Raw genomic sequence first — 21,513 nt, 5'->3', positions numbered from 1 at the left:
TTTTCTATTGTGAGCTTAAATTCTTTAATGCTTATCCATTCGCTCTTTATTTTTCACTCTTAAACCTGATTTATTAAAACCTTATAAGCAGCTTTTTGCAGTGTAACAGCGTATTTCCTTTTTGCTTTACTTTGTGTGCTCATAAAGTGTTGGCAAAGATTAAGCAATTAGCCATGATGTTGCATGTCCCAAAATAGCCCTCCAATGCTGCTGAGAGGCTTTGAGGACTGCTCCAAGCAGCAACAGATGCACCCTTTACGTTGTTTTAGCCTGGCCTTTTACGAGGAAAAAATGCAAGATTTACGGTAAGAACTCATTGTTTGTGCTTTTTACACCCCTTTTTTTATTTTACTGATTTATTTTTACCCCCTTTTTCCAATTACTTTTTGTGTTTAAAGGTCCTTAAGGCCTAGTTCCATATTTACATATAGCTGCTAAGCATTAGCAGGTAGATTTTACTGAAACAGCTAATTTTATTTCCGCAATTACACAATTTCTCTGTTTGAGGAAAGTATCTGGTTTACTTTAAGCACATTGAATGCATTGGGTTCCTTCAGGTGTTTGTTTACATGCAGCTTTCACTTTAGCTGGAGGTTTAAGCTCATAAAAGAGCCTTTTGACAAAGTTTTCCAAAGAAAACCTTTATTCCTGCCGGCACTTTATTATCAAGTACATATTCTCAGGTGTTTCCATATTTTTATAACCCATAAATTGATATAATAGAGGGAGATCTCAGTTTATTTGCGTTTATTGGTCAGTAGTGTTTTATGCGTACAGCCTCTTTTAATTACACTTTCAATCCTATATACAATGCAAAATTAGGTCTTGTAGAAATTGGTAATAAAATACTTAAAAGCTTTTCTTACAGGAACCAAAAATCTGCCAATAGGTTGAGAAAAACGATCTAACCAAGAATTTCTTATTTGAAGAAAAAAAGATTATTTTGATATCGAAAAACCTTGATCAGAAAATTCTTGCAAGACATTTTTTTTCTTGAAGCAAGGTTTACTTTTGTTTTTTAATTTTAGTTTCTGCTGCAGTCTATGATGTCTTTCAAATTATCTCTTTCAAAGAGAGTCACAAGTGAGCACAAATCTACACAATCTTAAATAAAAAAACAGAAAAAAGACTCATGAGCTTTTGTAATGTTTTAATAATAATTTAGCCAGTTGAATCTAAAATATTAAGAATAACACAAGTGAGAAAATATGCAGAGATTTCAATTTTTGAGTTTGATTTTACAATTCAATTTTTCACCTGAACTATACATTTATCACTAATGTCACTAGTGTTCAATAGAAACTGCACAGGTATCATGTTGGGACAATAATAATAAGTAGCCAAAGCTTTATATCACTTTTTAGTTATGATTCAACTGAGTTCAGTAAAAACGTTTAGTGTGGAAACTTCAGCATAATCATTGATTGTGCGTTAGAATTGGACAAACTGAGTGTGATATCCCCCACAGATGATGGTTTATAGTGGCTTCAACCAAACACAAGTCAATTCATTCATTTTTTGGCTATACGGACGCCGCCATGTTGGAGCCAAGCGTTGTAAGTAGACAGTCCGAGTCGGTCAGAGTCATTGTTATGATGGGAACCACTCCCACCAATCAGGAGTGAGCTTGTTGGAAAAGGGCTATCAAACAATTGCTTTGAACGTGGGAAGTGGGGGCCAGCAGGCTCCACCTACTTTTATTGAAGGATTTAAGTGGAGAGTTTACAACTTGAACTACAGCAAAAAAAAAAAAAGAAAAACCTCATTCTGACCAAAAGAATGACTGAGGAACAGCTGTTTACTTCTCTATAGAAGTCTATGGAATTTTGGCTTCTTGGAGCCACTTCCTGTTTGGAATGCCGGCGGGGCAGAGCCCATCAGTCCAGTTCTCATAAAACTTCAATGGGTACAACGGGGAAAAAAATACTTTGAGGTAATAATCCTAACTCTCTACACTTTTCCAGATACCATGAGTAACACACCTGTGCAGGACCCCCCGGCCCAGGGAGGGTCGTCTGACAGCGGGCACACTCTACCCTCTCGACCTCTGCTGCCCGTCAATGATGCTTCAGCATCCAAAAGAGTCTGCTTCTACAAAAGCGGGGACTACCAATTCACTGGGCACCGTATGATCATCACCTCCCGCACCTTCAAGACTTTCGATGCTCTGTTAGATGCTCTGTCCAAGAAAGTGCCTCTGCCGTTTGGAGTTAGGACCATCACCACACCTCGAGGAACTCGCCTTGTCAAAGCTTTGGACGACTTGCAAGACGGGGGAGCCTACGTGTGTTCTGATCAGAAACGGGTGAAGCCACTGAACCTGGACGAGGTGACTCGGCGGCAGGTTCCTTGGAACACCACCAGAGTGCTAAGTTCAGAGCGACGAAGGCGCCAAGGTCTGCGGTCTGGGCTTCCTGGCAGAGGAAACAATGACAGCGGCAGACCAGCAAAGGTCACAGAGAGAGCGGCAGTCAGGACACCAAGGAAGCTGGTGGTCATCAAGAACAAAGATCCCAGTGTGAAACGGACCATAGTGCTGCAGAGAAGAACAGCTCCAACATTTGACACTCTGCTGGATTACCTGTCCCAGATCCTGCAGTTTCCGGTCCTGAAGCTCTACTCTACCGATGGCAGAAGAGTAAGTGACAAACCGAAGGAGCCGGTAGACACGTCAAAGAGGGAGAACTTAACTTCTTCACCTGTTTGAGATCTCATAAATATTTTTCAGGTTGGGTTGTCCCAACAAATTATCCTCAATTCTGAGTCACTAAAAAAAGGAATCAAATCGAATCAAATCACTATGTCTTTGTTGCCACAAAATCAAAAACTCAACAAAATTTGCACACACCTAGTACCTGGTGAAAACGAATTGTGGGCTTAGTCAATGACAACCCCCCCCTGCCAAAAAATGATGACTTACAGCGGGAGAAATGGTCAAAAAAATAAATGGGGGCCAACATCTCTTATAGGGCTCAATATATATATAATATATATATATGTGTGTGTGTATATATTTAGATTAAAAAATAAATGGAATAAATGGATTACTAATTTAAAAATCTGTCGGTAAAAAAAAAAGAAAAATTACAAGAAATTACTTTTAAGATGCCCTGCCAGAGAGGTGCATTGCCTGATGGCACGTGGAACAAAAGATTTCTTCAGTCTTTCTGTGGAGCAGCGCTGGGACAGCAGTCTGTTGCTGAATGTCCTCCTCCTGCTGGTGAAGGCCTCATGTAGGGGATGTGAGGGATTCCTCATGAACAAATAGAGAATTTGTTATTTAGAGATAAACCTCCGTTGCCGTGGAAATCCCAGACTTTACTTGTGCAAATTCTTCTAAAAATTACATGGACCTGTTTGCCACACCCAGGCGAGCAAATATTAAAATGGTTTCAATGAAGATAAAACCTGCATTTAGAAATAAAATGTTTGTTTTTTTGATGGATTTACACCACAGCAGCTCTGGAAAGAGTGGCAGAGGCAGAAGAGCCTGAAGCAGCAGCTCAGCCAATGAGGATATAAAAACAACATCTCATAGGTTAAAAGATGAAAAAGTGAAATGGCAAAATACAAAATATGTGACATAATAATAACACTGATAAAAGCTTAAAACCTGGCTGTAAAAATAAGTTCTAAGATGCTCTTTTTTAAATGGACAGTGAGAATGGCTGCTGAACAGTCAGCGGTTGTGCGTTTTTGGCCTCAGGCTGAAAACATTCGTTCCCCTCTGAGCTTCCTCTTGGACCGCGGTACCTCCAGAAGAAGCTGATCAGCTGACCTTTGGCACTGGGATGTAGGAACAGAGAAGATCAGAGAGCTACGGTGATAAAAGATCATTTAAAGAATTAAAAACAAATAAAAGAAACTGAACTCATAAATTCACAGGCAGCCAGTGAAGGGTTGCCAAGATTGGAGCGATGTGGTCCCAATACAAGACAGACACACTGTCGTAAAGGGGCTGAACGTGCACAACAATCAATGTCTGACATACTTCTGCTCTAAAGCATGAAATGTTTCAGCAATCAATCTAAAAAACAATCTTCCTCATTGTCTTAAAAGTAGGAAAAACTTTATTGCATTGCCCGCTGCAGGGGTATCGTGCTTCTTAATGCCACCTCTGTTAGTGTCCTTAATGGACTTCCTTTCTTAGAAGCTTCTGGCTTTTTAAGGCAACGGCATGTTTGGATCATCCAAACATGTCACCAAACGAATAAATCCGTTAGTTCAAAAGGGGCCCAATTCCACAACTTTTTCAAAATAGAGATATTATATGTTCTATGGTCCTCAGGTGACAAGCTATCTGATTATGTGCAAAACAGTCCCAAGTCTGTTGTAATGTATTGACTATGCTTGACATTTAAAGTGCATTAAGTGCAAAATTCCTGGACTTGGGCCTCTCTTGCATGGGTTTAGCTTTTCCCATAGATGGCAGCACTAGTTATCCAATATGGCAGCACCCCAGTTTAATTCAAGAAGGGCCCAAGTCCAGAGACTTTAGTTTGCTAGTCCTCTGAAATGATAAAAGTGAGGTGCTTCATATTATAGCATTTGTAAGCAATGAACTGATGCTAAATCTGGGTAAAGTATAAATCATTTGGTGTAGCCTCCCTTTAAGCTATGCAATTAAAATCATTTCCTGGAAAACCAACCTCTTGGACTTGGGCCCCTTTTGAACTAACCAATTCAAATGTTAGGAAATAGATATGAATTAACAGTTTTGCAATCAATTCTTCACTTAAGAGATCATTGCCTTAAATTTCGAGCAGCAATGTTTATGGTAAATCAAGGCGTTGATTTGATGGAGACCTTTGGAGACCAACTTGCGCTTCTGACTGTCTCCCCAACCACAGCTGGATGAAGCTCGTCTGCTGGACTTTATATATGTAGTTTTAGGGTTAGAGAAGTTAATTCTTCTCTAAGAGTTCTGGTAAATCGCCTGTCCGTCCTGGGGGAGGATCCCTCCTTCATGTGGGCACCCCTGAGGTTTCTTCGTTTTTTCCGGAATCTGTTTTTTTTAGGAGTTTTTCCTTACAGGGAAGGGGGGTCTAAGGGCAGGGATGCCAGTATAGCTTAGTCAGTTTGTTAGTTCATTTTAGTATTTTCCTATTGAACTCTTTGTATTCACGATCCTTTTGAGTTCATGTTTTACTTCGAAGCCCATCGAGACGACTGTTGTTGTGATTTTGGGCTATTGTTTTATGGAATTGAATTGAATTGAATTGAATTGAATTTACAATTTAAAACATTTCAGCATCAAAACAGTTCAAATTTGTCCAAGCAGAGAAAATATGGAGTGATATTTACACTACCATGTTGCAAACAAAACTTTTTAAGTTGCAAATAAAATATATTAAATAAAGCAAAGTTTTTTTTTGCTTTCAAAAAACATTTTTGCGCCTGCAACACAAATGTTTTTGCAGGCATTGTGTGTCATTTCGCTTTTTTCCTATCTTTTGCTCTTATAAGTTTCAGTCTGGCATGACAAAGCTGTATGGAGTTAATTCAGTCTCAATAATCAGAAATGCACACAACCGGTTTTACAAATGCACACGCTCCGATTCACAAATGTCATTTTATGCAAACGTGAAAAAATCAATTCGGAAATACACACCCTGTGTTTCACAAACACACAGATTGTGTTTCACAAATGCACACTAAATGTTTTACAAATGCACAATAAGTGTTTCTCACAAATGTGCACACTGTGTTTCACAAAAACATTTTAGAAATTCACAATAAATGTATCAGAAATGCACAGTAAGTGCTTCACAAACATGATTTTTAGGTACACATGTGATGTGAACTCACAGATCATTCGAACTGCAGACTGTGCATTCAAAATCCCGTTCTCGTTTATGAATCTCCCCGTGTGTGTGAGAGATTTTTCTACGGTGAATATTGAGACTCATCTGACGGAGCAGGTCAACTAATCTCACCATTGGCTAGTGAATCTGTCAATCAAACTCATCGGCAAAGCAGGCGGGTTCGCTTTTAGCCAATCGAATGGCCCCTTACACTTTCTCTACGCTTTCTGCGGGTGGCAAAAGCCCCGCCCATATTTGATTCTGGACCAGTCGGTCGTTAGCGTGTTAGCCTTAGCATGGCTTGTCGGTTTATTGCCTTCGGTTGTCAAAAATTACTGGCTTGTGCAACTTTTCAGTGGACCTGGAAGCAAGGCAACAGTGGTTGAATGCAGTTGACATTGAATCCATCGAACTCTGTACTGGTCATGAGATTTAAAATGAATGTTTCACTCGGGATTGTTTGTACGTTATTCTCTTAGCTTTCATGCTAGCGTCATTTCAACACTCAGACACGGTTTTGATCATATGAAGGTGGAGGAGAAAAATCTTCAACTTCCACAGGTTTTGTGGAGAAACTGGCATCACTTTGCTCCGTACCACGCAGTGGGACTACATTACCTCAAGTTCATCTCACTGTCAATCACAGATACCCAATACACATCCCCTGCTCAGCCCGAAGTCACTTTGCTTGACCTTAATTTTATTTTTTTAATAACTCAAATGTCATTTATTTTATATTGTAACCATATACATATACACCTCTTGGCCAGGTCACCCTTGCAAAAAAGATCCTCATCTCTCTGGGTTTTATAGCTGGTTAAATACTACACAACAAAAGATGGTCATAGAACAACAAACTGCAAACATTCACCCTTTATTGCAGAGTAAAATTCAGTGAAAACATGGACAGATTAAAACATCAAAATTTAAGCAAATGTGGGATCTCTACTGATTTGAATTTTATTTAAACTGGAACTAATTTTCATAACTTCCTTACATACAATGAAGTCCCTTGAACAATACAGCAGTATTGATTTGAACTTTGTCTTCCTCCCCTCAGTCTCTCTTCTTCTGTATGAAATTATGTCGCCTAAATTAAGTTCTAAACAAACGGGACAGTAAAGATATAGGTCCACTCCCAAACGGTCTGAATTCCACAATGGATTGATGTCGTCTTGCAGTTCCAACATTTGTGGACCCAAAAGAGGACTGTCCCATACCGGGACATTGATCCCAGGATGAGGTTCAGTCATGGATCCACTCTCCTCCCATTCAATCTCTGGAACCAGCACACCCTGACAAAAAAAAAAAAAAAAGATACTGTTTATGAACAGCACTGTTTTTTTGTGTTTTAGATTATGTAGGAACAGTGACCGACTAATAATAACTTATATTGTTGCTTGCAGGCAGACCTCATATCTCCATAACTGTTTATAATTTGCAAATAAGTGACTCTTAACAAAGTAGTGACATTAGTACATCTGATGGCTCATAAGGCCATGCATTGTGATGCATTTTGAACTTGCAGATGTGCTATTCTTCCTACAAACAAACAATTTAGGGAAATTGTTTGCACCACACAACAATAATCCTTTTCATTCATTTTCGATGAAAATTCACTGTAGTCATTATGATTTCATGATACTCTTCTTGATACTTTCCACTTTAGTCGAACTGCACAGAAATCAGTTGTCCAGTACAGTGAGATTAAATAAAGCATTTACCCGGGGATCAGAAACAGGGTTTTGGGTCAAGCCCAACTGCCACAGCTGATTTGGTGTCATGCTTTGCTCCGTCCTGATTGGATGGCTGTCCCACGCGTCACTAAAGACATCCAAACTGGCCTGAATGCGTGGTAGGAAAATGTAATGGCAGCAGAATATGTGATGTGACTGATATTGAGAAAGTCTTGGTCCTCAGGAGAGTGCAGGATGTTGTAATATAAACCAGTAACACTCACGAAGACATCACACCAGAGGAGCTCAATCCTGTATTTGGAAAAAAGCAAAAAGAAATATTATATTGTCAGATTTATTTTTAATACATCATTCACTTTTATGTATCAGGGCTCCAGACTAACTTTTTCACTAGGAGCATAGTGGCCCCTAACTGAAAATTTTAGGGGCACAACCAGAAAATGTAGGGGCGCATACCGTAAATCAACATTCTAACCAAATCTACTAATTTCCACTGTATTACGAATAAATACTTTAATAATAGATGCAGAAATTACAATGTGCTGTTTCTAATTCAGTGTCATATTTTATTCTGCACTTTTGAAGATGCAACATGAAGGTAAACTGACAGCACCATCGCTGTCACGACAGTACAACTAAGTAAAAATAGTAAAAAAAATACCATACATTTAGAATAAAAAAAGTTTTTAGTAACAAGTGATTACCGTAGTAACCTTTCGTAATTTCACAGTTTCAAACAATACTTAAATGTATGTAAACATTAGGGGATGGAAATTCATGTTGGTGACACCAAATAGGTTTAGCCAAGATGCACAATAAGCGTGTTTGAGATCACCCAGATGGACCCAACACTGCACAGATCACCTGGTGTGAGATGTATGTTTTTGTTTTTGCTCCAACATCACCTGTCAATCAAAACAAAAATATCACGAGAAAGGGGTGAGAGCAAGACACCAATCAGAGCGAACGCAGCTGGAAATTTAGTATTGAACTGACTAAAAGCTGCCCTACAGACTACAAAACAATGCATTATGGGACATGCGTCCTGATGGGTTTTTTGTAGTTCACTGATCAATTAAAATAATTTAAAATACCAACTGATTAAAAAAAGGCTACATCCATTACAAAACATTAAAATAATTATAAAAGATGTAATATCACAGTTCATACTTAGGGGGAGAGGCATATTAAAACGAAATTGAATGTTAAGGACAACTAATTCCTGGTCTCTTTCAGTCTCGCTGCAGCTTCGACTTCATGCGAGTTTGAGACCCCTGCTGTACACTCTGTCACTGGTACACTAGCTGCAGGTCGGAAGAACGAATCAATAGTTCGCTTGCTCATAGCTCAGACGCACATATCAGGTTGTGATGATATTTGTCTCCGTTTCCTTCCCACGGATGTTTACGCGCGCTCGATTATCTCTAGGCCCCGCCCCTCCACATATTTTAGCCACTTGCAGTGACTTTCCCTATTCTTCTCAGACGCATTGGCCGCCTCAGGCATCACTCAATGAAACGCGAGTGTGTGCTCGCGTGTGCTCGCGTGTGCTCCAGTCTCATGAGTATTCGCGCGAGTGTGTGTGTCTGCCTGCGTGCGTGTGCGCTCGCGTCTCATTGATGATTTCATCTCTCATTTCATCGATCACTGACGTGCTCCTTTCATGTTTAATGTATAAAAAATACGGAGGGTGGAGGAGGCAAATTTACTGGTAGCACATGTGCGACTGGGTGTAAAATTCAGTCGCACACTCTCAAATTTTGGTCGCAAAATGCGACCAAATGGACGCAGTCTGGAGCCCTGTGTATATATTAAAGCTTCTAAAACTAGGTTCAACTCACCGTTGATTGTGTGTACACTTTTCCCACAATGAAGCCGTTTGTGTCAGTTGTACGTACTGTGAGCATTAACTCGGCTATGCCCACATTTTCTCCTCCGTGATCTCCTCTCACCCTGACAATAACATGAAAATCATGTCTCAAACACATAATTACAAATGCATCGCCAATACGGTACACATCAGTTTAAAATGTAATGTTCTTATGTATGATGCCAATAAGTAGAATTTCTAGGTTAAAAAAATTCCAGGAGTGGGTTACATGTATCACTGGGGAAAAAATGAGGTGAGAGAGACTGTTAAGGGGGGGTAAAATGTTATTCATGAGGGGAAAGAGTTTTAGAGTTGCCTTTGTTTATGGAGAGGAGTCTAAAAAAAGTAATTTTATTTTTGTACAAATAACCAAGTACTTATACTGCCTGATATGTGAATAAAATATTTCTTTATGAATGACATGAATACCTCAGAGGAAAGCCATAAACGTTCACAGCGTCACTGAAGAAGGCCAAGTGGGTGTCTGCACAGTTGTTCTCTGCTATCTTCAGGTACAGGATACATGGAATACAAGTACAAATACTTTCAACTGACAGATGTTTACGGCGGCAAAAATGCTAAATTCCCAATTGACAGGTAAAACAGTAATACAACAGGATGATAAAATATGAAATAGAATAGAATAGAAGGGTATTTAATAATCCCTGAGGAAAATTTTTTAAAATGGCCATCTTAAAAAAACACATAAACACACATGCATTACAAATAGAAATATCACAAAATAAAAAGATTGATAAAAAAAGGTAAATAATTGGAAAATCAGTGGGTAAAATTAAAAGAAATTACTTGTAAGATGCCCTGCCAGAGAGTTGTATTGCCTGATGGCACAAGGAACAAAAGATTGTCACGCTGTCACGCTTCAGTAATTCCTAGAGAATAAATAAAAACACAACAAACATGGATTAGATCATTTAGCTGTCTGATCTTAAATTACATAATTTTCAAATATATGAAAGGGGAATTTTTTTAAAACACTCTTGCTATGATTACTTGAGCTTGTAGTAAAGAACACCTTTAAAAAAATCAGAGACAAGACTCTGATCACAGGAAGCCTGTGTGTAATACTTACAGTAACTTCTACTCTAATCACTTTTGACAGCAGATTTCTCCCATCCACCCTTTCTGTGACTACTTATAGACTACAAAACAGCCTAAAAACATAATGTTTGGGATTCTTGTCATTACGTCATTGGAAGTAAAGATACGGGGATTTTAGTGGCTGTCACTCTGACACAATCTCACAGGGCTTTTCAGCACAATACGGGTTCTAACGTTAGAAACTTAATGAGGCTTCTTTCATTCAACAGTGGATTCACGTCTGTTATATTTAAAAAATGCCGTTTTCATGAATGTCATATGAATTAACTTTGTTGCACAGTCCACCCCGTCTTAAAGTCTGGGTTGTGAAAATGCTGTGTCTAACTTTAACCCGGATCGCGTTTACATAAAGGCAGCACACGGAACAACTAGCTAGTTAGCATAGCATAGCATCAGTGTTTAAACAAATCGCCGTCTCCAAATCAATACTTTTTATTAAACTTTCTTTGCTGCTGTAAATCCGGCATGCTTTTCCCCTTAGTTCCTTATGAATCATGTTAAGAACCTACAGATCATTGGCTATAGACGCTAGCTTGAACCGACACCGGCTTAAACTTCACTCACACTCACAGGCAGACACAACTTGCACAGGCTAAGCAAAACAAAGCTAAGCTAATTTGCGGTGGGGGTACTCTGCAAACGACTCGGCTGCAGTGTTCATAAAGCATTCACACATGTCACTTGGCAAAGGAGAACACTTCAACTTAGTATTCAATAACATTACAGGACGCACAACGAGGGAATGATCAAATAAGTGCATTACTTACGGGCTGAGACTGATCCCGTTCAGAAGACCTCTCCGCCATGTTTGCCGCCCGCGTCCTTTCAACTGCTGTGCTGAACAGCTCCCTCCCTCGTCACTTTGAAAGTGAGAAGTGTAAGGGGCCATTCGATTGGTTAAAAGCGAACCCGCCTGCTTTGCCGATGAGTTTGATTGACAGATTCACTAGCCAATGGTGACATTAGTTGACCCGCTCCGTCAGATGAGTCTCAATATTCACCGTAGAAAAATCTCTCACACACACGGGGAGATTCACAAACGAGAACGGGATTTTGAATGCACAGTCAGCAGTTCGAATGATCTGTGAGTTCACATCACATGTGTAACTAAAAATCACGTTTGTGAAGCACTTACTGTGCATTTCTGATACATTTATTGTGAATTTCTAAAATGTTTTTGTGAAATACAGTGTGCACATTTGTGAGAAACACTTATTGTGCATTTGTAAAACATTTAGTGTGCATGTGTGAAACACAATCTGTGTGTTTGTGAAACACAGGGTGTGTATTTCCGAATTTATTTTTCACGTTTGCATAAAATGACATTTGTGAATCGGAGCGTGTGCATTTGTAAAACCGGTTGTGTGCATTTCTGATTATTGAGACTGAATTAACTCCATAAAGCTGCCTTCAAGCAGCTGCTGATTGGTCCAGACACATTCATCTAACATGGTGTCTGCAACCAGCTCTTTTTACCCTTGATTTAGTCTCTTTGGCTGAAGAAATTTTCATTTTTAATCATTTTAAAAATAATTTATACTTTATTTATTGATTGATTGATTGATTATTATTTTATTATTATTTCTCTGTTCTATGAGACAGAGACACCTGATTGGTTAGAATCTTGACTAATCAGCAGGCTGTTTGATGGCAGCTATGTCACGCTAAACGTAAACTTGTGCGATAAAAAAAAAAGATAGAAAAAAAAAGCAAGATGAGACACAGCGGATACGAAAACATTTGTGTTGCAAACGCAAAAACATTTTTTGAAGGCACAAATAAAATTTGAAAGCAAAAAAAAAATGGAAATATAAAGATTTTTAAAGCAAAACAAAAAATTTTGAAACCAAAAAAAAAATGTGAAAGCAAATATTTATGTGCAACATGGTGGCATAAATATCACTCCATAGATAACAACAGCTTCACTTAAAGGTCATTTCACGCAGAGTTCACTGAAGGATGCTGCTGCTAACTTCTTGTGTTCAGCCAAAGTATTCCCAGAAGAGAAGAAAAACTCCACCCACTGAGTTACCGCTTTAATCTTGCATTGCTCCACAAACTCAGCGGGTGACCAGGCGGATAACGTTCACTACCTGTTCTTAAAGGCAAAGGAGTCTATAAAACGTAGGTTTTAAAGTAAGAAGGGTCATTTTCTGTCCTCCTTTTTTCAGGTGGATGGTCTGGCTGCTCTCATTCTCTGCTCTGGAGTCGTTGTGGCTGCAGGCAAAGAAGCTTTCAAATTAGGAGGTTTTCGCTTCCAAAGAACGAGTCAGGCGGCTCAAGTCCTGTACGTGGAAACGGTGGAACCAGCAACACAGCAGGCCAAAATCCGTAAGTGTTACCTCCCACTGACAGGTACAAGAACCACACACAGACCCACTTGGAACACTGAATAATAAAGCAAACTAAAAACATTAAACCAAATCTGCAGTATCTGATTCTTAACTTTATTTAAAAAATAATTTGAAAGGAGTGAACAGAGAAAAAGAAAAAAAACTCAAAGTAAGAACAAATCCAAAGAACAGATCCTTTAGAGACAAGGAATAAAATGTCTGCTTTGTTTTATGGATTTAAAAACAAGGTATTCTTTTATTGTGATGTTTTGCTGTGAGTGAAGGCTTTACAACCTTAAACAGGCTTTTGGAAAATGTTTGCATTTTTTTTAAATTGAAGCAACAGCTTTTGTTTTGATATGTTTAATGAAAAGGTAAAACTAATCGCTTTAACTGAAACCTTTTCAGTTATCTTTTTGTTTTCACGTGTTAAAACAAAATTAATTATTTATTTTCTTACATTTTCAGCTTCCTTGAATTTATTCACAGCTGACGCTCTAAACTGCAAACATTTGATCTGGCAAACGGAAAGGACAAAGAACGGGACAAATCTGCTTTGAATATTTTTTCTATTGACATATTTCTATGTCTAATTTATTTTTTGCCTCATACAAAATCACACAACTATGATCTTGTGACTAGCCTTCCATTCTGAAATAAACCATCAGCTTTGGCGCCATAAATCTGATCCACAGGAGCCAAAGAAGCAGTTTTTCAGTCTTTGAATTGTATTTAGTTAGAAAAGTCTGTTTGGGCTATTTAGATGTATCTAAAACGAATTTGTTTTTTCAGAAGCAGAGGAAAAATCACTTTTATTGGTTGATGATGTGATGATGCGTTCAGGTAAAACTCACATCAATGAGTCTTCAACCTTTTTACTAGAGGACATTACAGTAAATATGAATGAATTCAGCATACCCCCCCCCCCCCATTTGTTCATAAGACAGCGTTTGCCAGCTTAATTGAATCAAAAGACATTACATTGTTTCATTTTAGAGTTGAATAAGTGATCTATCATCTATTTTTATTTCACCCTTTGACGCATGAATGGAAGTCGCCAGGTCAAAATTTTATTCTGAAGTGTTTTTGTTTTCAAAACTGTGATTTTTTAAATCAAAGTTACAAACATCTCCAGTGTGTCACAACAACAGTGAAACATTCACATGATTTGGGGACATTGGACGCTTAGTTTATTCTAATTTTCTACCTTTTGTTTCTCAAACAAATACTATTCTCTTTCATCTTTTTCTTTTAGTTAGTGATGCTCTTTTAGTATAGAAAAATTAACAGGATATGCCAGAGTTGGAAACAGGGGAGGCTGATAAAATAAATAAAATAAATATAAATTGATATGCAGTTACACCGACTCACCACTGAATTGAACTCAATGGCGTTTGGCAGCGGAGAGCACTTCAGTGACTGATGTACAGTTTCTCTGCAGAAACCAATTAAAGAGAGAGGGAGTTTTTAGAAACTGTCCACTGCAGTGACCTCTTTGCACCAGAAGGTTACTCATTAATTTGAAAGGAATTGATCACAATTTTAGTTATTTTGACCATGTTTAACATAATTTCTTTTTCTGTTTTCATTCCACGCTTCTCCGACCTTTATCTTCAGAGAAGAAGAAATCTCTTACAAGTGGAAGAGGCTCAAAAAACTTCTCCTTGTCATCGGAGCGATACATAATCAACCAGATCCAAAACTCTCGGAATGGCGGCGTGAACGGGTTCCAGCGGCGCCACGGCTCGGATGAAACTGAGGCTCACCAGTGTCCCACGCCCGTGGAGACGTGTCAAAAAGATGCCGAGCATCCGTCCTGCATCATACCACACGAGGATGACATCGAGAAGTCATTCCGCGTGAATCAAGATGGCAGCATGACTGTGGAGATGAAGGTTCATCTGACCATCAAGGAGGAGGAGATGCTCCACTGGACCACCACGGTCAGCCGCTCCAGCCTTAGCAGGAGGAAAGTTTGTGCCTCTGCTTCAGAGTCAGGCAACAGCTCTCCTGACTCCAACCACACTGTTGCCAAAGACTCCTCAAATATTCAAGAGGATGAAACCAAAGAGGAGAATTACCAAGGTGGAGCTGGAAGAGGCGTGGGCTTTGCTGGTGACGCTTCAGCAGCTCTGGGGAAAGCAAAAGCCAGCTTCAAGCGCACGTCTACGCCCGGTCCTCGACGTGTAAACAAGAAAACCTCTGTGGAGAGCGTGAAGATGGTTACAGAGAACAGCTTTCAGGAGAGCATGATGGGACACTATTCCTACATGGAGAGGACAGCAGATGGAGAGACGACTGAGGGTTACTGCGTTGTCAGACACAGCAGCAGCAACAAACCCATCCCCAAACCGCGGAAAACTGCCTCTGCGGGAGGGAGGAACCCACCCACCTCCATCAGGTCGTCAGGAGGATCCGAGGTCCCCCGAGTCCCGAACGACGTCACAGAAACTGTGATGCACATCTATGAAACTCAAAGCTGCTACGACAACTACTTGGCAAATGAAGAATACAGTGCAGATGGGGCTTCTTTACACGAGTCCCCTCTGGAGTCTGAAGGCAAGCCCTCCCCAGACTCCAGGTCTCTCTCCTCCAACAATGACTGTGACATAGATTGCAACTGGCAGCCCCCCACCAGTGACTCACTGCTAAGGCAAAAAGAAGAAATGCTGTCACTGTCATCTGAGCCAGAATGTCTGACACATCAGGCTCCAAACAATGCAGAGATTCAAGCACAAGCTGAAGATCTGGAGGAAAACCCGGCCAAAAGCACCAAGAAGAAAACAGTTGGAAGTTCGACTTCAACGAGCAGCACGGATAAAAAACTGAATCGCAGAACGATGAGCCCCTCAAAGCGTAGCAAGCGGTCATCCCCAGACAAAGGTAGCAGTGACGCCAGCGCTGGAAGGAAGAGTCTGAACTCAGTGGAGACTCTGAAAAATGGACTGAAGAACAAAACAGCGGAAACGCCCCATTCCACCAAATCAGTTCAACAAAAACGCCCCACGAAGGAATCAACCGCATCCCCGAGCTCCGGCAACCTCAGAAGAACCTCATCAAAGAGTCCAAGCACAAAGAAACCACCTGCCAAGGAGAACGGCCACAACATAGACACACCCACTGCAAGGCCCCAAATGAAGAAGAAAATGTCGGACATTTTAGAAACAAAAAAGGCTTTTTCAGGCAAAAAGTCCCTCAGCAAACCAAAATCAATGATCGAATATAAACTGTCTGCACCCAAATCCTCCTCACAGCAGAGCGAGTGCAGTTCAAGGCCTTCCCTTAATCCATCTCCTTCAGAAGTCCACCAGTATGTGGAGAACTGGTTGGAGAACGTCAGCCCAGATCAGGTGCCGTGCGCAGAGGAAGCAGCTGGACCAGAACCTCATGCAAAAGTTATCTTCAAGATAGGAGCGGATTCCGAATCAGACGAAACTAACGAGAGCCAGGCTGTTTTCCAAGACTCTTTGAAGAAGTCATCTTCATGTCTGTCGGTTCCTCTTTCCCATGAAGGAGCAGCTCTGCTTCACGGAGAACGTAGAACCCTGGGTTTGTGCGTTTCAATGCCGAGTATCAGAGCTGAGCCGGCAAACCAGGAGAACAGGTTGAGGTCGCACAAATCTGCTGACGTCATCGGCCCAGACGGCAGCGAAGCGTCATCATCTCACCTTTTGAGTCCCAAAGAGAAGATCAAACCTGTCCTTCGACAGCTTTGCTCATCGATTCAGTGCATCAGAAGATCGTCCACCAGCAACTCAACGCCGGCTCTGCACACCTCCAGCAGCACTCCTAACTTCTCAACACAGGTGGCGTCAGTGTTCGGCTCGTCATGCAAGGCCTTCCTTTCCTTCTTGTCAGTGATGACGCTCAGAGAAAACCTAACAGGCTCAGCAGCAGGAGAGAGCAAGCCGTCTGAAGCCCCAGAGGCCCTGCTGATGCTGGAATCCCTGCAGCACATCTCCAACATTGAAGACGAAGAGGAGCAAAGGGCGAGTCTGACAGATTTGCAGAGCACAGCGTCTTCTCACCTCAGGGAGCGCTGGAAGGACTTCCAGATTCTGAGGGAAAGGCTTGAAAGTGAACCGCTTTCCCCCAAAATCTCCGAAACAGAATTTGCTCTGGACGTCGTCTCTGAGGGGGGAGACATCTTCGAGGATCAGCATCAGGCCATCGATGAGCTGATGGAGGAAATGCACATGCCAGAAGACCTCAGAGAACAGATATCTTCAACCATTAAAAGTTTCTACCCGGTCGAGGAGAGCACGTACGTGGAAACGGTCAAAAACCAGTCAGACTCAGAGGAAGACGTGGAGATGTTTGTCAGCGAAAGCAAGGAGGAAGTTCAACGTTTAACTGAGGTTTCTGAGGATCTAACTGAGGCGACAAAGGAGGGCATGGAACGCAAAGACGAGGCAGAAAAGCACCAATCTGAATGCGAAGGCAAGGAAAATGTGGAAAAGGACGAATGTTCATCAGAGGCAGATGCTGAGGAAGAGGAGTGGGAGGAGCGGGAAGATGAAGAAGAGGAGAAAGACACGGGAGGAAGGAATGATCAGCAAGTGAATCAGACCAGAGAAAGTGACCAAACGTCAGTTGAGAAACTGGAGGAGGAGGAGCCAGAGGATGAGGAAATACCAGGTGAAGAGGAAACGAGGGAGGAGTTTAAGGAAGAAGAAAGCTTAGGCACAGATAAGGAAATAGCAAACGAGGAAACAGGAAATTCAGATAGAACTGAGGATACAGATGAGAGAGAGGGCGCTGTGGAGACAGCTGAAGAGGAGGAAGAGGAAAGAAACTCTGGGGGAGAGGATCATGAAGATGTGCAAGAGGGACAAGAGGAGGAAGAGGAGGCAAACGGTGAGGAATTGGGGAGTATTGATGAGGATGTTGATAAAGAGAAAGAAAAGGAGAATAAGGCAGATGCAGTTGAGGAAAGGGTTGAGGAGGAAGAAGATACCGAGGAGGTAGATGAAGGACACACAGAAGAAGAAGAGAAGGGACAGTTCTCAGAGGTGGTTAGTGAGGAAACCAGTGAAGAAAATGAGAAAGAAGAAAGAAAATATACTGAAAAAGTTTTGGAAGAAGAAAAACATGATGAAGGTGAAGGTGGCATGGAAGGAGTGGAAGAGGAAGAAATGGATGATAATCTGGAGGCAGAAGAGGATACAACTTCAGAGCAGAGTGAAGATGAAGAAGAGAGAAACAGCAACGAAGACGAAGAAGAGAATGAGAGTTTGAGGCAGCTGGACCATCAACCAAAGGACCAAACAAAAGAAGAGGAAGATCCTCTGAGTTCTGCCGAAAATGACGAGGACACAAGTGAATTAAAAGATGCTTCAGGGCTGAAGCAGAGCAGAAGTAACGTGGAGGAAGGACTTGCCGAGAACATGACAGAATCTCCAACCAATTTTTCCACGGACGGCCAGGTTGAGGATGACAAAGTCGTAGAATCTGTACACGAAACAGACAAAGAAGGAGGGGAGGAGAGAAAAAGCAGCAGTTCGTCCCATCCTGTCGAGATCTCTCAGGATCTCCTTGACTTTGTGAACTACGCTCTCCGGTCTTGTTCTCTCAGATTCACGTGTGACGCTCAGGGAAACATCCGGATCGAGCCTGAAAATGCTCGGGTCGTACAAACAAAGCAGAGCACGACTCACACGGGTGAAAAGGAGGGTCTGAAATGCCTCCCCAGCCCGTTCACCTCTGATTTGTCTGATTACAGACCAGAGACATCCGAGAGCGGCGGATACAAAAGTCAGGGGTCTGTCGATATTGCCTCAGAGAGCGGAGGAGAAGCCCCAAAGAAGTCCTCTTTGGTCTCCTCGCGCTCAGCAAACGGTGAGGAAACCAATGTGGAGCAGACCAGGTCAAAAGTGTCTGTTCCCAGCAGCTCAGAGGCCTTGAACAGTTCTTCATTAAAAAGCACAGGCAGTTTGTCTCCTGGTGACGCCGACACAAAAGCCTTGAGAGAAGATCTCTCTTATTTCAGCGCTGCCAGCTCACTGAAGGAAGACGCTGAGGTTGTCGTCCGGAGCGCACAAACCGCTTGTGTCACCTCCGATAAAGACTCAGCCGATGGAGTTTTAATTGATCGGGGTCGGTGGCTCCTGAAGGAGAACCACCTGATCAGAAAATCCCCTCCCCTCTCAATGGGAATGTATGGGAATCTGGACAGCACATCCGTAGACACGGGTCAGGACAACACCAGTGAGGATTCGCCACCCCACTACTCCAAAAGCCAGCACAGCCCGCTCGCAGTGATATCCTCCTCCGATCTGGAGGAGATGGCGAAACCAGGCGCCTTAAGTTGCAAGTACTACAACTTGCCACATGGAAGTGACTCTGACCCCTTCTTGGATGACGCCGGCAGCATCCACAGCGGCAGGCTCGATGCCAGTGTCGTGAAAGGTAGAGGCTTCAGGGTGTCGCCGACCGTCGACACCACCAAGACCTGGGCCAACAGGAACGGCAGCCTGTCCTCTTTTGCTTCTGTAGAGTTGAAAATACCCGACAGAAAGGTGCATCCAGAGGAGTCCTCAGCTGCCATGCAGCCAAGAGGGACATCTAGTGGCGAGCAGGGAGCCCTGCAGCCACAAGACTCTGTGGACTCGCTGCATCTCAGGTGCGGCCAATACTGCCCCATTCTATGAGAGCACGGGGTCAGAGTTTGTCATTTTAGTGTGTAGATCATCAACATGAACCTCATAGATGTGTGTGGTGACTGAGGAGGAGCTGTGCCTCATCTTTAAAGGGAAATTTTAATGCAAATACCAGTAAATTATATCCAAATCTTTTTATAACAGCTTCAAAATAGTTATACACAAATGTACTTTTTAAAAAAAATATATATATTTTTAGAGTCATGCTTTGTTTTCATGCTTCCTACATGTAAACCAAAGTCACACTGTTGTACTTTCTTATCCTTCTGATGTTTGCTTGAGAGAAAACGTTCACCAACAAACCAAAAAAGTCTGTCTACAGATCCACATCCATCCAAACGCTGCTATAAACAGATTTAAACTGTTTCTATGGAGACTGTTCTTCAACATTAATGTCTTTATCTGCCAAAAAAGAAGCCGTTTTGCACTTTGAAAAGCAGAATTTCCAAATCAAAATTGGAAGGTTAAACTAAATCCTGCACGGTCCTCTTAATGATTTTCCCTCAGTCCTGCAGAACGACACACATCGCCCTCAAACCAAAATGTTTTCCCTCCTCCTTTGAAGTTGCTCAGATGTTCCCCAAACTCCATATTTGGTGATTGCCCTACAGACGTCTCTGCACTCTGGTGACATTTGACTTTTCTGAAGCTCTTAAGTGAGTGAAGCATGAGAAATCCAAGTTGGTCTTAGACTCATAATATGCAGCTTGTTCCGGGAGCTTTGGTACTGAAGGTCACATCAAAATACTGCTGGAATTTCAATTAAATAAATGAAAATAATTTGATTTTCTCTGCTGAAAACAGGTCAGGTTTCGATAGCAAATAGTTACTTTTATTAGTCCTAAAATTCCCACATACTCCTTTTTTTTTACACTGATAACTTTTTACTGTTTCAGTCACAAACTATTACTTAAAAAGAAAGGGATAATTTTTGTTTCAATAAATAAAAAAATCAACAGCTTTCTTAAGACTCCCTACAACGGTTTTTGCTTTTAAATTGACAGGTCATAAATTCACAAAACGAAATAATGCTTTGAATTCCTTCCGTTGGAATTTTCTGTGCAGTCGTTATCAGCATCACTCCCATAAATGAGCTTTGGAAAATTAAGTCATGGAACAGTTTCACTCCTCAAATTCTTGGCCACTTCCGTGGTGCAGACGAAGCTGCAGAGATGGTTTTAGATGAAAAAGCTCGATTTCTCGTGCAGTTAAAGTTTGGCAAACAAAGTTATCAGAATCAATAAAATCCTCTCATGTTTTGAAAGAAATAAAATGTTTCAGACTTATCTGTGGGGGGGGGGGGGGGGGGGGGGGGGGGTCAAACTGCCACCTCCAGGGACCAGACTTCTGCTGCTGATTACCTGGATCAGGTGTGTGTTGCCAGTAAAAAGCAGGGAATGTGGAGATAGTCTGTTTGTTGATTTGAGAAAAACATATGTGTTAAATTGTGTATTTGAAAACTGTAAATGTTGTTTAAAGTTATATTTCTAAATCCTTTTCCATTTTAGCTCTTTTTACTGCCCTGTCCTGGGGGGTTAATAAAGATATTTTCTAATCTTGCTGTCGTGTGCAACTCCTTGGCCAGGTAAAATAAACCCATTTCTTAACCCGGAGTATCCCTGTCGGGGTCACGGGGTCGCCGGGGGTCATCAGTCTGTCGCAGGGGTAAAATAAAAGATAAAATAAGATAAGATAAGATAAGACAAGAGAAGCAATCAGAGACGTCAAAGCAAATCTTCTGGCTCTGCTGGAAATGTTGTTTCTGAAGGTCGATCCATGAGAGATTTTTTACTTTTTCGCTGCCAGTTTTATTGCTTTGTATCTCAGTGACAATTAAAAAATAAAAAATAAATAAGCAGCTTATGGCTTCTGCTGCAGTGTAGGCGAACTTTGACTGTCCAGAGATTTAAAAAACAAAATGCTTTAATAACAATAAAAAACACGTCTTAAAAAAACGATAGTACAAGATTATCTTTAAGCTAAACAAGTTAACCAAAAAATAGATTTTTCTTAATTACAAGACAGCAATCT

General features: G+C 41.2%; 1 protein-coding gene and 1 long non-coding RNA gene across 3 annotated transcripts; one reads left to right on the top strand and one right to left on the bottom strand.

Annotated features, from left to right (window-relative positions):
• The first annotated feature begins 220 nt into the window (after positions 1 to 220).
• On the top strand, positions 221 to 19,602 carry LOC110016926 (uncharacterized). Its single transcript, XM_020711216.2, has 4 exons — positions 221 to 305; positions 1,965 to 2,638; positions 12,662 to 12,821; positions 14,441 to 19,602. Exons 2-4 carry the CDS (start codon positions 1,970 to 1,972, stop codon positions 19,471 to 19,473), a joined length of 5,862 nt encoding a protein of 1,953 aa, XP_020566875.2. The 5' UTR covers positions 221 to 305; positions 1,965 to 1,969; the 3' UTR covers positions 19,474 to 19,602.
• On the bottom strand, positions 6,662 to 11,396 carry LOC144986609 (uncharacterized). 2 transcript variants are annotated; one of them, XR_013650429.1, is made up of 7 exons: positions 11,258 to 11,396; positions 10,179 to 10,261; positions 9,801 to 9,877; positions 9,343 to 9,454; positions 7,765 to 7,792; positions 7,529 to 7,628; positions 6,662 to 7,099 (listed from the first exon to the last, which is right to left on the bottom strand). It is a non-coding gene; the product is annotated as an uncharacterized LOC144986609 (long non-coding RNA). The 2 variants fall into 2 exon arrangements; XR_013650428.1 differs by having other exon boundaries at positions 6,908 to 7,099; positions 7,529 to 7,648.
• Positions 19,603 to 21,513: the final 1,911 nt, after the last annotated feature.

This window comes from Oryzias latipes, chromosome 17, assembly GCF_053564925.1.
Source record: "Oryzias latipes strain Hd-rR chromosome 17, Olatipes_Hd-rR_3.1".
Taxonomy (NCBI): domain Eukaryota; kingdom Metazoa; phylum Chordata; class Actinopteri; order Beloniformes; family Adrianichthyidae; genus Oryzias; species Oryzias latipes.
The sequence above is the reverse complement of the archived record's forward strand: the minus strand, read 5'-3'. Positions and strand labels throughout refer to the sequence as shown.

Bases quoted from the DNA above. Each gene is read 5' to 3' on its own strand.
- LOC110016926 (XM_020711216.2), top strand. From the start codon at position 1,970: ATGAGTAACACACCTGTGCAGGACCCCCCGGCCCAGGGAGGGTCGTCT. The intron at 2,639-12,661 runs GTAAGTGACAAA...TCCTTTTTTCAG, and splicing joins ACTCTACCGATGGCAGAAGA to GTGGATGGTCTGGCTGCTCT. The intron at 12,822-14,440 runs GTAAGTGTTACC...CTTTATCTTCAG, and splicing joins AACACAGCAGGCCAAAATCC to AGAAGAAGAAATCTCTTACA.